The sequence below is a fragment of the Grammomys surdaster genome, unplaced genomic scaffold, assembly GCF_004785775.1.
Source record: "Grammomys surdaster isolate TR1022 unplaced genomic scaffold, NIH_TR_1.0 125671, whole genome shotgun sequence".
NCBI classification, from domain to species: Eukaryota; Metazoa; Chordata; class Mammalia; order Rodentia; family Muridae; genus Grammomys; species Grammomys surdaster.
Window position 1 is genome coordinate 146,749 of NW_021620508.1, and position 17,500 is coordinate 164,248.

The 17,500-nt window shown below is 50.9% G+C and overlaps 2 protein-coding genes across 3 annotated transcripts in view; one reads left to right on the plus strand and one right to left on the minus strand.

Moving 5' to 3' along the window:
- The window catches only part of Fxyd3 (FXYD domain containing ion transport regulator 3), a 21,299-nt gene extending 5,870 nt beyond the window's left edge, over positions 1-15,429 (plus strand). Inside the window, exons 1-8 of one of the 2 annotated variants that reach the window (XM_028787611.1) lie at positions 8,551-8,638; positions 11,997-12,050; positions 13,759-13,791; positions 13,874-13,897; positions 14,620-14,694; positions 14,775-14,811; positions 15,080-15,117; positions 15,243-15,429. In XM_028787611.1, the coding sequence (XP_028643444.1) occupies positions 12,011-12,050; positions 13,759-13,791; positions 13,874-13,897; positions 14,620-14,694; positions 14,775-14,811; positions 15,080-15,117; positions 15,243-15,262 (267 nt within the window). In that variant the 5' untranslated portion in view covers positions 8,551-8,638; positions 11,997-12,010 and the 3' untranslated portion in view covers positions 15,263-15,429. Of the gene's footprint in view, positions 1-8,550; positions 8,639-11,996; positions 12,051-13,758; positions 13,792-13,873; positions 13,898-14,619; positions 14,695-14,774; positions 14,812-15,079; positions 15,118-15,242 lie in introns of those variants that run through there. The other variant, XM_028787610.1, reaches the window with a different exon arrangement.
- A 659-nt stretch (positions 15,430-16,088) lies between these two features.
- Lgi4 (leucine rich repeat LGI family member 4) overlaps positions 16,089-17,500 on the minus strand; it is a 9,814-nt gene continuing 8,402 nt past the window's right edge. Inside the window, exon 9 of the mRNA XM_028787643.1 lies at positions 16,089-16,935. Within this exon, the coding sequence (XP_028643476.1) occupies positions 16,621-16,935 (315 nt within the window). The 3' untranslated portion in view covers positions 16,089-16,620. The remainder of the gene's footprint in view (positions 16,936-17,500) is intronic.

Genomic DNA, 17,500 nt, shown 5'->3' on the forward strand with positions numbered 1-17,500 from the left:
GGAGGAGGAGGAGGAGGGAGAGGAGGAGGAGGAGGAGGAGGAGGAGGAGGAGGAGGAGGAGGAGAGGCTGGCCATGACCATGTGGAGAGAGGGGGGAGGGAAGTGGGGAAGAGGGCAGAGAGAAGTTACAGGCAAGAGAGTAAGGGAGTAAGAGATTAAGAGATTAAGAGAATAAGAGAGAGAGGAGGGGGCAAGCAGTCCCCTTTTATAGTGGGCACGCCTACCTGGCTGTTGCCAGGTAACTGTGGAGGTGGAGTTTAGACAGAATACTAACAAAAGCCTGGGCCTTTAGCTGGAAGGAGCTGCCTTTGGGGCAGGCCCTTGGATCCTGGTTTAGCAGTTCAGGTTTCTTCTGGCTGTAGTTGAGGATAGAGCACTTGGGCTACAGACAGGAGCAGGGTACCAGGCAAAGACTGTTGTACCACTGGGGTTGGGGGTGAGGTAAGAGGCTGGGTCTGGGTGACAACCCCTGTTTTTGGTGCTGAAGGCAGGAGCCTGCTTCCAGAGCACTCCCCTGGGCATGGACCCTTCTCTGACCCAGCTGAGGGATGGCACTCAGGGCTAAATGGTACCCTGTTGACCTCTGTCATCTCACTGCTTATACCGAAGACCTGGGTCTTACCCTTCCTTCATACTGGGACTTGGCCTTAAGTGACAAGTCACTAAGCCAGTCACTGCTAGCCTCAGAGACACAGTCACAGGGACAATCCCTTGAAAATGACAAGATAGTCAGCAACAACAGGGTGTGCCTCACTCTGCCTCGCTCAGAGCTCAGAATTAGCCTCTGAGGTCAGTACAGGAGGCTCAGTGACTGAGGGTGCTGGGGGGGGGGGGCGGTGGCCCAGGCTGCCAAGAGGCAGCATGAGCCAAGCCCCATGAGCTGCACGCTCACTGTCCCCGCAGCCTCAGGCCCTGGCCGCATGTGCAAGAGGTTAAGTCAGGACAGGGAGAGTTTATAGCCAGGGGTCACTGGCTGGGAACTGATCCCTGAGCAGACTATGAGAGTGGGAGAGCAGGAGAGGACAAAGGCTTTTATCTAGGGGGAAATCAATACATAAGATATTTAATATAGAGACATATACTTAATATATAGATCACAGATAAATATGATTTCCTATTCTCAAACTCTGTTTAACTTTTAGGTTATTTTAGTCTTCTTTTTAAAATGTATTTACATTATTTAATCTCTCTCTCTCTCTCTGTGTGTGTGTGTGTGTGTGTGTGTGTGTCCTGTGGAAATCAGAGGGCAACTTGTAGTACTTGCTTCTTTCTTTTCACCATGTGGGGATTGAACTCTGATCTCCAGGCTTGGCAGCAATCACCCTTTCCCAGGGAACCATCTCAGTGGCCCAGGTTACTCCAGCCTAAATGTCTTCTTTGTTTCCACACAGTGTGTTAGTATTGTGATTAACTGTTTTGTGTTAAGGATGGGCCTTTTCCTCTTCCTCCTCCTCCTCTTCCTCCTCCTCCTTCTCCTCCTTCTCCTCTTCCTCCTCATCTTCCTCCTCTTCTCAAAGACTCTCCTGATGAGGACACTGCCTGTTCAGCAGAAAACAGTTGGGGCAGCAGCTGCATGCCCCTGATGCCCCTGTGCCTACGCAATAGAAAGGAATTAAGACATCTAGGCCACACCACTTTAAAAGGCCCCCCTTGTTGCTTAAGCAGTGACAATCCCCCCCCAAACTAAAGAAACTTGTTTTTATACCCCCACTCCCTTGGAAGACAGATTACCCTGGAGTTTGCTGGGTAGACCAGGCTAACCTCAAACTCACAGAGATCCACAGGCCTCTGCCTCCCAAGTGCTGGCATGGCATCCCCCGGTTTCCTAAATGCTTGCCTTTCTGGCCTATAGTTTTGGGTCATGGCTGACGTGAGAGGTGTTCATCCGACACTGGAATTCTATAATTCACCACATACCACTTTTCTCTGCCTACATCTAAAAATGGCCAACTGAAGGCTAAAGAGAGAAATTTCTGGTTCCCTTCCCCTCCTGGCTCTCTAACTATCCCTAGCCTATAAGTGGGTAGCAGGCTTTGTTTTTTATACCAGAGATCTCCCCATGTACCCCTATAAAGTCTTTGCTGTAGTCATCACTCTTCCCTTTGTCTGTCCTCTCTGTTGCCTTTACAGGAAGATTTGGTTGTGTGTGTGTGTGTGTGTTAATATATTTGTGTGGGCGTGCTACAGTGCACTTTGATACCTTGAAACCTGTTCTCGTCTTTCACCATGTGGGACCTAGGATTCCAACTCAGGTCATCAGGTTTGGCAGCAAGCACCTCTACTCACAGAACCATCTTGCCTGACCTGTTTGATTTTGAGAGGTGGGGCTGAGCATAATCTCTCTATGTAGCTCAGGCTGGTCTTGAACTCTACTTCTTTCTGTCTCAGCCTCCCCAGGGCTGAGATAATAGCTTATGCAGACCATGCCATTTTTGTCAGTAACTTCCCAAAGCCTTTGGGGGCAGGGAGGAAACCCATATTATTTTCTTCTGTCTTCGCACTGTGGGAAGACGTGTTGTTTTCCAGGGCTCCAGTGACATCCTGTGGGGGTATTGGCTGCACAGACATCCCTAAAGATACACTTGGGATCAGGAGCCAGCCTGGAGCTAGAACAATCCTCCATGAAAACCAAGGACAGATGGGACCTGGCCACCCTGGGGAGACAAACCTCATTCCAACCGTTGCTTCCAGGCCAAGCTTGGGTCTAGCCCAGGCTTTCCAGGAGAAGCAGGAAAAACAGCTTGCTATGTTGAAATCACCTAGAACATTACCAAATGTCCATTTTCTGCTGTCCTAACAGACAGCTACCTGAAGCTAAAGGCTGGGGAGTTCAAGAATGTGTGTCAGCCTCTGGTGAGACCTTTCTAGTCTCATTGCCCCCTGGCAGAAGATGGAAGGGCATTTAGAGACGCACTCAGGAAGCAGAGGCAGTCCGGGGATCTCTGAGTTCAACGGCAACCTGGTTTACAGAGTTCCAGGACAGCCAATGAAACCCTGTCTCAAAAAAAAAAAATGCAAAAATAAAACAAACAAAAACAAGAGCTAGCCTATTTTGTCAGACTCGTGAGATAGAGAGAACTAACTTTAGCCCATAACCACACATTAACTCATCCCTCAGATCTGAAGCCCTGCCTGCCTCTCAACTTCTTAACACTGGCAAGCAGATTTCCAACAGGCAAACACAACCAGCCGCAGCAGCAGCTGTCATTTATTTATTTATTTATTCATTTATTTATGTAACATCTTCTTGGGAAATCTGGAGAGGTCACTGAAAGATTTCGGCACACAGCTTAGACAGACAACACCAGACCAGCCGGTTCCACCAGGGGAGGTAGTTTATTCAGGGCAGAGGGCAAAGGTGGGGAGAGAAGATGGTGGGCGAAGAGAAGAGAGACAGAGAGAGAGCAGAGGTAGAGGAGTAGAGGCCGGCCATGACCACGTGGAGAGAAGGGGAAGGGAAGGGGGAGGGGCAAGGAGCAGAGAGAACCTGCAGGCGAGGGGTCAAGGGATCAAGAGAGTGAGGGGGGGCAGGCAGACCCTTTCATAGTGGGCAAGTCTACCTGGCTGTTGCCAGGTAACTGTGGGGAGGAGCCTACCTGGCTGTTGCCAGGTAACTGTGGGGAGGAGCCTACCTGGCTGTTGCCAGGTAACTGTGGAGGTGGAGTTTAGACAGAATACTAACAGTCACCATAAAAGATACACTTTTACAAGCTGGCAAAATGGCTTACTCACAGAAACATGAGGACCTGAGGTCTCCTTTCCTTGTGTTCTTAGACTCATTAATAAAGGAATTTTAAGACAGACCCAAGAAAGGAAGTTTGAGGGCAATGTTCTTGGGGGTTAAGCAACAAACATCAGGACAGGGAAGCTGCTGACCTCAGCAGCTGCCTGGGGAAGGAGGTGGGGAGTAGGAGGAGGAGAGAAAACTGCTTCTCCATGGGGGTCTGCAGACAGCTGCCTGGCAGGAAGGTGGGGGAGCTTCAGAGAAAGATGAAGAAACCCAAAGTGCCAGGGAAACAAAGCAGGCTTAGGATTTTTGGCAGGTAATTGTAAGAAAAAAGAGTGTCAGTAAAGAAAAAGGCAAGCTTTGTTTGTCTGTTTGCTTGTTGTAAACGTCAGGCCCCGGGATTACACAATGGGGCCTTTCAAGCATCCCCATTGAGGAGGGGCTTCTGGGAAGGGTAAGTACATCACCGCATTAAGGGGATAAGTATTCCCCCCATCTCCTTAGCAGAGCTTCTGAAGGATGATCCGCCAGGTGATTGACAGACTCAGCTGGATTAACTCTTAAGTGAGGTGCCCTAGTTAATCTTAACTGTCAACTCAACTGCAGCCTGAAGTCACTGAAAAGTAGAGTCCCAATTGAAGAATTGCCTAGATCAGATTGGCTTGTGGGCATGTCTGTGGGGGCATGTTTGTTTAATGATGGAGGAGGACTCAGTCCACTGTGGGGGACACCATTCCCTAGGCAGGCGATCCTTGGTTGTATAGGATAGCTAGCAAAGCCTGAGACTGTGGGCAAGCCAAGCAAGCAGCATTCCTCCATGGTTTCTGCTTCAAGCTCCTGCTTTGATATCCCTCAATTCTGGACTATAAACTGAAATAATCTGTTTCTTCCCCAAGTAGCTTTTGGTCAGAATAATGGAGTAACAGCAGCAAAAGCAAGCTAGAGCCAGGCAGGGATGGCGCACGCCTTTAATTCCAGCACTTGGGAGGCAGAAACAGGCGGATCCTTGAGTTCGAGGCCAGCCTGGTCTACAGAGTAAGTGAGTTCCAGGACAGCCAGGGCTATGGGGTGGGTGGGAGGTGCGGTGCGAGGATTGTGGAGGTTGGGTTGGGGGTAGGGGAAGAAAGAAAGAAAGAAGAAAGAAAGAAAGAAAGAAAGGAAGGAAGGAAGGAAGGAAGGAAGGAAGAAAGAAAGAAAGAAAGAAAGAAAGAAAGAAAGAAAGGAAGGAAGGAAGAAAGGAAAGCCAGGGTAGAAGGAGACAGTGGTATGTAATGTTCCAATCTTTGGAGCAGATCAGAATGTCATGTCTCCATCCAAGGTCAGAGGTAGATTCCATTCTTTTGATCAGGAGGACACAGCTGTCCCTTGATAGGCTTGGAAAGAGCCTGTGACCCACCCTCTGTGATCTCTGAGGTCCGTTCACTGATACCCGTGGCTTTGACTCTACTTTCATTGCCTTCCTGAAAGTGTTGTGATGCTGAGGCCACATGGACAGTTGATTTCTTTTCCCCATTGAGTTAGACTTCCCACAATATTGAGAAATCAGAGCCTGTCCCAGGTTACACAGGTTGCTCTGGGCCAAATGACCTCAAAAAGGCACCAGGAGGCTGCTGGCAGATGACTTAGCAGCTAGGAGCCCTTCCTGCTCTTGCAGAGGACCTGAGTTCTCTTACCTACGGTGGGCAGCTCACAAAAGCCTGAAACTCCAGCTCCAGGAGATCAGATGCCCTCTTCTGGCTTCCCAAGGGCACTGTATATGCACATGCACACACACACACGCACACACACACACACAAAAATAAATAAATAAAAATGAAATAAAGCAACATGAAGGAAAGATACTTCCAATAACCTTGTCATCTATATTAATATATGTTGTTATAAAACATATTGTACATATAATCATCCCTCTGCACCTGCTGTTCTGTGTGGGAGGAATCCATCAATTGTAACAATTACTCTGGAAAAAAAATATATGCTCTCTTGAGGATGTCTGACCTTTGGACCTTGCAACATGGTGACTGATACAAATGTGCAGGGTGGCTCTTGTCACTGTCTTGGGCAGACACAATTGCCAGGACAATGATACAGAGTAACAACTCTTTATCTAACGTTTCCACTGTACTGAGAATTGCAAGTACTGACTGTGGAGGTGATTTTACATCCACAGCAGACACGGCTAGGTTCCGGGCAAATATTATAGCGCTGTAACTAAAGGACTTGAATAGCCAAGCATTCCGCTGTGTAAGAGCATCCTGGCGATATGTGTAAACACTGAACAATGACTGTATGCTCTTTTTAGTTTATTATTTTATTTTAGTTAATACTTTGAGCAATTGAGGCAGGATCTTGCGACACAGCCTGGGCTGACCTATAACGTGCTGTGTAGTCCAGGCAGGACTCATACTCAAATTCTTTTGGCCTCAGCCTTCCAAATATGAGGATTACAGGTGTGTAGCACACTTCCCTACCACCTTAACAGTTTCAACCAAGCTTTTAAAAGATACTTACAGTTTATTTTAAATCATGTGTCTTTGTGAGGGTATGCTGCATCTGTGCGTAGGTGTCCTCAGGGACCTGAGAGGCATTGGATCTCTGGGAGCTGGAGTTACAAGCAGTTGTGTCTGTGGGTTCCTGGAACACAATTCAGGTCCTCTTCAAGAGCACCTTGCACTTTGAACTGCTGAGCCCTCTCTCCAGCCCCCTCAGTTGAGCTTTTAAGAAATAGTACTTTCTCAGTATGTAAAATTTCAAAGTACAAGTGGAATTATCAACCTCTCCTCTATCTTCTTCCAGGTCCCCTCCCCATATGGGCATGACTCTCTGAGGATATTTTATCCCTATACAAGTATACATACACTTACATACACACACATATACGCCACACACACCACACGATACACACATACATATATACATCACACATACACACACACACACTCTCCACTCCACACCACACACATACACTCTCTCTCCACCACAGTGACATCACCCTCCTCCACACACACACATCTAGTGTTGGTGTCAAGGTGCCTGAAGATCTGCTTATATCTGACCACAGGCTGCCACTCATCTTACATAAGGTAGTCATTCTCACTGTGAGGGACGGTCTCACACTTGTCCTGCCTCAGGATTTACTCACGATTCTCTCCTGGTCCCTCTAGAATCTGGGTGCACATCCACGAAGGGTGAAGGCAGAGACCCAAGCTTTCAAGCTTACACACACACACACACACACACACACACATACACACCAGCTCCTGCTCTACAGTGCATGCAGTTCTATGATGTCCAGCAGAGGGAGACACCATCCTTCTCTTGGGACCACCAAGGGTTTTAGTTGTTTTCCCCAGGAGCAATCAAACTTCTGGAAGATGTGGCTAGGAATAAAGATACCCTAAGGGGACCTGGGATTCTCTTCGCTCCATCCCTGGCCAGACCTCTGCCAGGCCTGTCCTTCCTCTGTTTTTATCTCTAACTGTGCTTCTTGCTTTGGTACTGTCCTGAACTCAGGAGAGGTCCACAGGAAGCCTTGTCCCGCCTCTAGCCTGAAGATCAGGAGTTGCCTCAGGGAACACAGGCTATCATGGCTAAGCGAGCGACATCAAGGAGGAAGGCCTTGATGGGAAGTGGGGAGTCCTTTTCCTTGCCTCGCAGACCCTTGACCCTAAGTTCCCTTAAACTCTCCTCTCCACACCCACAAATGGCAGCTTCTCCCAAGCCTGGTGACTCTGGATCTCCACCCTACAGCCTTCACCATAGTGTTGGGGGTCGTCTAAAGTCCAGTTGGTGGCCAAGTAGAGGCCACCCCTTTCCTGGCCCTGCCCCTCCCGGTGACCCCAATCCTCTGCCAGCCACTCAATGGTGCCTTGTTCTTCATCCAGCCCCCAGACAAAAGTCCTTCTGTGTAAGGAGGAAGAATTTTGGGGGAGGGGGCACCTCCAACAGGGACCATGTGGGAGCCTGTACAGACCCCAGGCGGAAGGAGTGCCATTTGGATGGGGACAGGGAAGGGAGGGGGCTTGTAGAGTCCAGGGAGCTCATCTGCAGTAGAGGAAGGCAGTTTTGAATCCACACCCACACCCACTCCGTAGATAGAGCATCCACCCATCACCTCCTTATCCCTGGGAGAAACATAGAAAACCAGTCCGGTTTTCAGTCTTCTGGGGCCTGGTCTATGAACCCCAAGAACCATAACCCCCCACTCCTGCCCACCATTTGAGTGTCTCCTTCCTATTACAACTTTGGCCACGTCAGTATCTTTTCTTAAACCCTGTCAACAAAGACTGCAGAAAGGGGAGTGGGCTACAGTTCTCTATCAATGCCAGAGGGCCCGTCCCCAAACAAAACCACAACTGGTGGTGCATGCCTTAAATCCCAGCCTGGGGAGACAGAGATGGGCAATTCTCGATGAGAGGTCAAGTCCAGCCTGGTCTACAGTGTGAGTTCCCAGCCCAGAGACCTTGTCTCAAACAAACAAAGAAAAGCCCCGCCCTCAGTACAACCTAAATCAGGGAAGGATTACACGGGTGTTCCACTTTCTCCCACATCACTCCAGGAAGATGGTGGTCTGTCATTAAGGATCCTAGAATCTTCCCCATCCCAGGTCTCCTTTGATGTTTAAGAGATCAGACGCACCCTCCTCTCCCCTACTTTAAGATGCCAACCCACAGCCCACCCTGATCCCCTTCCACTTCACCTGGGGCTATTATAGCTAGAGAATGGATAGAACTGTCTCTTTAAGAGAGGAATGGAATGGGGGCGTCCCTCGCCTCAGGGAAACCTGACTTGTGCCTGCCTGCCCAGGTTTGCTCAGGGCGTGGCAATATGGATAAAGGCTGCCACGGCTTGGCGAGTCTCTACTCTGCTTTCTCCCCGGAAAACCACCTCTCAGCCTGTTGAGCTACTCAGGTGAGCGGCCCTGGGGGACCCTTCCTCCCAGAGCCTTTGCCTCTGCTCCCCCACTCTCCCTGACTCTCCTCTGACTGTACTTGCTACATAGAAACTGGGGTTAAAGACCCTGAAAACCTCCCAACTTTCAGCTTCTTTTATGGGAACAGGAGACTACCCTCTCCTGTCAGCTGAGTGTCCCGGATGGCTCACCTCTGTGGGACTGGACTAGACAACTGGGGTGACCCACTTGGTATTCATAGTGGGATTGGGGAAAGCCTGGGAGGCAGGTCTGAGAAGTCCGGGTTTACCTGAGGTATCTGAACAGAGTCGGGGTGTCAGGGTGGACAGGAAGTGATTAAACCATAATATCATGATTGAGGGTTTCTCAGTGGATGAGAGTAGAGGGATATCTGGGGTAATTGAGTAGGAGAAGAGTAATTTAAGTGCCTTGAGGGAGGTGGCAGATGGAGGCGCGTGTCTGGGTGGACAGGTACCGGGGGTCATGGAGAATAAATGAGCACAAGGAGAGAGAAGAGGTCTGGTCGGGGAGAGCTGTAAAGTGGAACTTGGTTAGGAGACATGGGAGACTCAGATGACAAGGGTGTATCCATCCTACTCCTGCAGAACGACCATCCATCGTCCTGGGGAAGGGGAGAACACAGAGGCAGGAGGAGACAGCAGCTGTCCTCTGACTGCCACAGGAAGTGGATGAGGGGAGCTTAGTGAGTGTCGCAGGCAAGACTGTTTCTCTCTGAGTGGGCTGGCTCACTCTATGGTTCACCCAGAAGCAGGAGCTCTTCAGAACACTGCACCAGCAGGACAGGACAGTGAGGGTAGAGAGCTGTTTCCGGCTCCCCTTGCAGCTCTATGGGTGTTTCCAGCTCCCCTCCTAGCCCTACGGCTGTTTCCAGCCCTCCTCCCAGCTGTACAGATGTCAGGGTCGAGACTGCTGAGGAAGAAGGGTCTCAGATAAGACATTTCTCTCCCCCACTCTTGCCCAGGCTCCCAAATTTTAGGTAGTTTTGCTGTAATGGGAGATTGCGCCCTTTGGAGCCTTGGAGGCGTCTGGAGGGAGAAGTATAAGGGGTGAGACCCAACAGCCGTGTAGACAGAGCATGCGCTATTAGGATGAATTCCCACGTGACGGCCGTGTGGGATAAGGACAGTGCCCGCTTCACCAAGCTGAAAGACAAAATGAGGGAGTCAGGCTCGAATTGAGAAAAATGGCCGCAAAGGCTGGGCACTCAGCAGGAGCCCACTATCAAGGCCAGTGGTTTTACATGCGTGGGTGACAGTATCAGGAGGCAGCCTTAGAGCACAGGCATCCATAGCCGGTACCCCTAACACGACTCGAGCTCCCCAAAGCTTGCTGGGGCCATAGACGTCCGAGAAACAGTCCCCAAATCAACTACAAGAAACATGTGTAATCTAAATTAATGGGTCCAGGGTATGTGTGTGCATGGTTTGTGTGTGTGTGTGTGTGTGTGTGAGAGAGAGAGAGAGAGAGAGAGAGCGTGTGCGTGCGTGCGTGTGCGTGCGTGTGTGTGTGTGTGTGTGTGTGTGTGTGATAAGTGTTAAATCCAGGACCTGAAGAGCAGGCTAAGCAACCTCCATTGCTAGCCTCTCACTGGGGGATTCTAGGCAGGGGCTCTACCACTGAGCCACGCCCCCAGCCCCTCACTGGGGGATTCTAGGCAGGGGCTCTACCACTGAGCCACGCCCCAGCCCCTCACTGGGGGATTCTAGGCGGGGCTCTACCACTGAGCCACGCCCCCAGCCCCTCACTGGGGGATTCTAGGCAGGGGCTCTACCACTGAGCTACATCTCCTATCTTTTTTTTTTAACTTTTTATTTTGTGACAATATCTCACTAAATTGCTCAGTATGGCCTTGAACTCAGCCTGTATCCCAGGTTGGCTTTGAAGTAGACTTTCTCCTGCCTCACCTTCCCTAGTAGCTTGAACGGCAAGCCTGCGCTGATTTAGATTCATAAGGAAGCTGAAGGATTTCTCGGCTTCTGGAATTGGTCCCGGGAAATAGAGACGTCTGTGTGAGCATGTGGGACTCCCCTGCACCATTGGTGGCTGGTAGCTCCGTTCCCAAGTGTGTGCTTTGGTGTGAGTGAAAAAGGTTAGTTCTGAAGGGTGACATTGGGGCTGCTAGGGATTAAAGAGAGGAGTCACTATAAAGTCACTGGACAGTGTCCAGCAGGTGAGGAGTGGGGACGAGTGTTAGCATTTGCCATCGAGAGAGAGAGAGAGAGAGAGAGAGAGAGAGAGAGAGAGAGAGAGAGAGAGAGAGAGTGAGAGCATGCACATGTGCCTGTGGGCTCAGGACAGTTGAGCAGAGCAAGCAGGAGAGGTCCACAGAGGGCAGGGCTTTTATTACAGGCCTCCAGGGTGATAGAAAGACAGATGGTCACAGCCAGGGCTGTATGGAAGAGGCTCTGTGCTGAGTGAGCCTCGCTGGAGAACCTGTAGTGTTTGCTGCCAACAGGGCTGGCAGAGGAGTACGCAGAGGCTGAGCAGGGAGAGGGCTAGGGTAGGGGACAAAGACTCGACTTGAGCTGGGACTGCAGACAAAGCTCAGTGGGGTCTCAAGGGACAGACCCAAGGGTGGGACAGAAGATGGAGGACCCCCTCTGGACATATCCCACCAGCTTGACACTGTTTCCCGCATACAGGCACCCAGCAGCCCTGGGAGTCAGCTCAGGCCTCAGCTAAGAGCCTGCAGTGTGTGGGCAGAGCCGGGCAGGCTCCAAGCTGTCTGTGGGAGCCACTCCCAGAACCCAGGCCTCTTGCCACCTGGCTCCTGGCACCCTCTTCCCCAAAACACCCTGAGGCCCTCACAGTTCTGAGTTATGAACAGCTAGTTAGGAAAGAGGCATTGTTTAAATCCGGCTTTCTAGATCAACTCATCCTGGACATCGACTTTCATATCTCAGAGCCTCAGTTTTTCCACCTGTAAGGTGGGGACAGCAAGCTGGATGTGATGGTGCATATCTGTAATCCTAGGCCTCAGAGAGCTGAAGCAGGAGGATGGCAAATTCAAGGCCAGTCTGGACATAGCAAAACATTGTTCTGTCTCCTCTCTTCAAGGAAAAATCCATTCACAATAAAACCCAATATCATTGTCAGGAAAATGGCCTCTTTCCACATAGGACCTGTTCTTTCATGGAACCTGAGTGCTCACCCAGCCCCCACTTGACTTTGAGTCTTCTTATCTCCCAGCCCAGTGAGCAAGCGTCAGGTTCACTGCCAGCCTTCCAGTGTGTACCCTGGGCTGTGTTCCTGGTGAGCAACAGGTGGGACAGAGGTACAGAGCCTTACATCCTGGTCACCCTGCTAAGGTTGGACCTGTTCTCTGGACTCCTCTAGGTCAACGCCGTGACATGCAAGAGTTTGCTCTGAGCCTATTGGTCCTTCTAGCAGGTAAGTATCTGGCCCCCAACCTGCTGTTTCCCCAGGCATCTCAGCTGGAGAATGGCAAGTGTGTGCTCTCTCTCTCTCTCTCTCTCTCTCTCTCTCTCTCTCTCTCTTGCTCGCTCACTCACTCTTGCTCTCCTCTCTCTCTTGCTTGCTCTCTCTCTCACTCTCAATCCCTCTCCTCTAACTCCCTCTCCTCTCTCTTCTCTTTCTTCTCTCTCATCTCCCCCTCTCTCCATCTCTCCTCTCTCTCTCTCTCTCTCTCTCTCTCTCACACACACACACACACACACACACTTTCTCTACTCTCTCCTCTCTTGCTCTGTTTCCTCTCTCTTGTTCTCTCCCCTCTCTCTTCTCTCCTCTCACCTCTTCTCTCGCTCTTACTCTTTCCCCTCCTCTCTCTCTCTCTCTCTCTTTCTCTCTCTCCCTCCCTCCCTCCCTCCCTCCACTGAGGAGATGCCATTTAATCTTCAGTGGCACCAAGCAGAAGGCTCAGCCCAGTATCATGCTGTGCTGTGTCATGGCCTCCCTACACTGCCATCCCACAAGCAACTGGGAGGCTAGCAATAATGTAGCAGGTAACCTGAGTACCTCGTGCCTCAGCTTCCCCATCTGTGAAAACACAGAGAATAATGTCACTTAGTCATAGGGGACTTTGTGAGGCTTAAATGAGTTAATGTTTGAACAGTCGTGACTGGGGGCCTGGGTGGAGCTGGCCCCAAGCATTGTGTGCCTAAATAAAATTAAGCATTGTTTTTTCTCCCTTTAGCGGAACTCAGGCCCGGAATGAAGCCAGATGAGCTTTCAGCCAGAACTGAATTCTTCCTCCTTGCTCTCATCATGTTTTTCTCCTCCCTTACCCCCTCTGCCTCTTCTTTGCCTGTGCATGACTGTGTGTGCTTACGTGTGTGCAGCTGGGCATGCACGTGTGCACGCTTACGAGTGTATCAGCCAGAAGACAACTTTGGGTGTCGTTCCTTAGGAACAAGCCACCTTTTTTTGTTTGTTTTTAAATTATTTATGTGTACGATTGTTTTGCCTGCATGTCTATTCTTGGTAACTGTGGAGGCCAGAAGGGGGCGTCAGATCCCGTGCAACTGGAGTTAAAGATGGTTGCGACCCACCATGTGGATGCTGCAGACTGAACCTAGGTCCTCTGCAAAAGCAGTCATTGCTCGCAACCGCTGCACCACCTCCTTCCGGTGCCCTTTTAGACCAGTTTTTACTTTACCATTCTTTGGGCACAAGTAGCCTTCTGTTTGGGAAAGGGATGTGGGACTGTAGTCAAGTTGCTGACTGCAAGTCATTTCAAAGGGGAAAGGTCAGAAGACCCGGTAACTGTGGAGTGTAGCGTGCTGGGGCCAGCAAGGCAGTGTGTGTAAGCAGTGCTGGTGTGAAAGAAACAGCCCTGGGAACAGGAGCCATCTGCCTTGAAAAGCATGGAGTCTCCTGAGGGAGGCGTGGCCCAGCCCCGCGGCTGGAAACGTTGTTTCTGGTGGCCTGTCTCAGAGGTGGGGGTGGGTGGGCGAGCCGTATCTTCATAAAGGTGCATGTCCAGGTAGGGCTAGCCAGAGGTTAGATCCTGTGCACTGGGAGGTGGGGCTGTTCCCTGGGTGGAACATTTCTCACAGGCAGCGAACCTCCATCGATCCTGCTGAGGGCTCAGCTAAGGCCACCCGAGTCATAACCTGTTCCTTCTTGTCCCTTGCAGGCCTGCCTACTTTGAATGCCAATGACCCTGAAGGTGAGTCAGAGCCCATTCCCCACCCCACTTTCCCAAGACCCTTACTGTCTTAGATTCACGTGTGTGTCCTTTCTCTTCGCAGATAAAGATAGCCCTTTCTACTATGGTAAGAATGGAGTCCTCTCTTCGATTCTTCCCCGTCCTGCACAGTATTTTGTGCCAAGGGCCCCACTGGAGGATGATTGACAGTTCACAGTGACCCAGGGGCCAGGATAGGAGAGGGTTTGAATTGGGTCACGGATCATCCAGGTAGGTGAAAGGTAACACCTTTGAGGAGAAATTCAAGACAGGCACAGATACAACCTGAGTCCACAAGAGACGTTAATTTCAGATCAACCACCAGAAAGCTGGTCACGAAAATCTTTCCAGAGAAAAAAGGGAATTCTACCCTAATCTGTTTCCAGCTTCCATCAGGAGCTGCCCTTTGTCCTGTCCCCTCTCCTTCTCCATTGGCCCTCACCCCTGTTCCAGCTCAGGACTTTAGCACCTACTAGTCCTTCTTCCTGGCCCATTTTCTTCCATGTCTTCAGGGCCACCTCTGACTTCCTATAGATCTCTGCTTCAACGGGACCTCCTCAGAGAGCCCTTGGCTGAGCACACTCTCTAAAGACCCACCCCTTGACTTCCTGTCCTCCATACTAACCCTTTCTCTCAGATGGCTTCTCTGCCCCTGGATGGGCATGAGGTATCTTGTTTGCTTGGATATGAACTGCAATGCTTGCACAACAGGGGTGGGTTTGCTTTTCTCTCTTACTGCTGTCAGTTGAGTTGGGAGATAGGCGAGAAGGAGCTGGGTTAGCTTTGAGGTCCCCTCTGTCTCCCTCTCAGATTGGCACAGCCTCCGAGTTGGCGGACTCATCTGTGCAGGGATTCTCTGTGCCCTGGGGATTATAGTCCTTTTGAGTGAGTACCGGAGCTCTGCGGGGGTGGGAGCAGGGGAGGGGCTTCCGGTTCATTCCTCTGACCACGCCTCTCTCCGACAGGTGGCAAATGCAAATGCAAGTTCAGCCAGAAACCCAGGTGAGATGGGTTCTGGGCATGCTCAAAAAAGGTTAAGTCTTGTGCAAAGTGCTCAGGCCTGGGTGCTCTGCCCTGGGGTCTCCCGGGCTTATCCACGGCAAATCATCCAGAGAAAGCTTTGGTCTTTATTGGTACGTTTAGCTTTGCATAGATGTACAGTAGGAAACCAGCCAAGAAACTGTCTGGGCAACCTGAGACTCCTTCAGCCCTGAGGGAGAGGATAGACAGGAGAGGATTTATTTGGACATTATCTCATTTATTTCCTCAGTCACCGTCCAGGAGATGGGCCACCTCTCATCACACCAGGTATGACACTTAGGATGACTGGGGGTGGCACATGGGGGTAATGGTCACGAGTGGAAGCAGGAGTGAGAGCCTGCCTGCATCGGGGGGAAGGACTGGGGAGAAACCGACCCTATTCCCTCTACTAGGATCTGCTCACAACTGCTGAAGACAGACCAGTTAAAAGAGCATAGGTCCTGGCTCTGGAGGTGGGCTTGAACTCCAAGATGGCTGGTCCCCTCCCTCTCCTGACACTGCCTTGCCCGAGCCTGGTCTCACCCCTCGTGGTAACAGGCTCTTTGTTCAGTTTTTAATATAAAATGATTTTACATCATACTCAGGTGAGTCAGAGACTTTGTGTGGACCTTGGAGTGCGGCTGCGGGCAGCGAGGAGGTGGGCAGATGCTGGTGTGGGCTTTGGGGCCTTGATGGGGCGGGCACCGGTGTGCAAGAGCTGGTGGCCGAATCTCGCTTAGACCTGCACACCATGGCCTATGGTGGGCATGGGATTTGCCTTTCCCTCCGTAGGCAGCCTCCTGTGCCACCTAAGTTCTAGTGGAAAACTAGGGACACTTCTGGGAGTGCAAAAGAACCCTAATCGCATGCAGTGTGGGTACACTGGTTAACACTGAGAATGAATGGTTAACACCATGATGGGGCCACCCAGATACTTTAGCTGCCCCCCTCACCCCTGCAGTTGAGAGGACCCCACTTTATCATGAGGCCTTTCCATTCACCAGCTGTCCCTGTGAGACTTGTAATTTCCCAGGACACCACTAATAATATACAGTACTCACACAGTGTGAGAGCCTCCACTTAGCCTGGGTATCTTGAGACGCCTCAGTATCCACCAGGGCCTCCAGAATGATTCCCATGTGCCACCCCAGAAAATGCCTAAAACCTTTCAAAACAAAAGTCCTGCCCAGGATCCCAGCCAGGGTCATCACCTGCTACTCAACAAGAGGCTCCTCCCTTGAGCCCACAGAACGGACAGGTCAGGTGCGCAGGGCATTTATTTATTGAACTCATACACTCTCGCCCCTGTCACATTCTGGAAAAGGGTACCCAGTGATCTCTGCGATGCCTCTAGACTCATCTTTACGGCTTCACTTTTACTGCGCACGCGTAAAAACAATCAGCCTTTGGAAGCAGACATGCGCACAGGCAGCAAAGTACCAGGCCAAAAAACTGCCCAGCAACTGTGACGTCACAGAGATGCATACTCCTCCAGGAAAACCAATGGCCAGATTGGGTTTGAGTGGAAAGGAATGGTCTCTCTCGGTACTTTATGTAGAGTAGGACCAAGGGGATGTTGAGGGCAGGGTGTCCAGACCTCTTGGAGCTCAGCAGATAGACCTTTTGGTTTCTGTATCCCAGCTCCAAGCTGTGTTTCAGGCTAAACTCCCAAGATGTCCGCATCTGTCCTCAGCCAAAACGTGGCTTCAGACTGGAGGGGCCCTAAACATAGTTGGATATCCCAGAATGCCCTTGCCAGACCCATAGCCACTTCCAGGATCTTTCCTAGCCTCAGGCACTGAGATCCAACTCGTGGTGCTGGTAGATCTGCGTGGGGCCCTTGAAGCACGCTGCGAATAGAAAGCGTCTTCCTCCTACGGTGACTTGGGCAAAGGCTCGGGGGGCCACCAAAGCCGGTGGGCCCAGCTCCTGTAGTGGCTCCAGGATCCCTTTATCAGCCTCAAAGCGGAAGACTTGGCTGAAGGCGAAGTCGCTGCCCAGGATAACCAACTGGTCGCTGGCAATTTGTAGTGGCTGGAAGACATGGGAACCTCGGGATGGAAGTTGCTGCAGAAGACGGAACATAGAGCCATCCCAGCGCATGACCTGCAGGATTTGGAAGCTAGTTAGATCCTGGGTCGTGGGACACTGAGCCTGCCTGTCATCCTAGATGCTCTGGTGAACTTGGAACATGAGTCTGTAGGTCCTCAGCTTACCCATAGCCCCTCCCCCGTTTTGAGAGTCTTGCCAGCCTGGCACTGACTGATCTTTCTGTCTCAGCCTCCCGAGTGCTGAGATGACAGGCATCTGTGACACCAACACTATACAGCTTTCTTAACAGATAACATTTGTCTGCTTGGAGCAGGGCATTGTTCTAGACCTTTCTCTCTGCCTCACACACCACACAGAATGCCCAGCAATGGTCTGCTGATCTTGCTTGTCATATGTTATGTGTTTATCCCATCTGTTCGGGCCACACCCTGACCCAGCTTCCACCTTCTCCACTCTCCTACCTGATTCCCAATACTCATTCTATCGCTCCCTCCTGGAGACCCCTTGAATAATTGAGTTGGGGGTGAGGGGTCTGTCCCTGACTAGCCTCACTCTCAAAAGAAAATCCTGAAGGCGATGAGAAGGACCTACCACCAGCTCAACCTGTCCCAACAGGAAG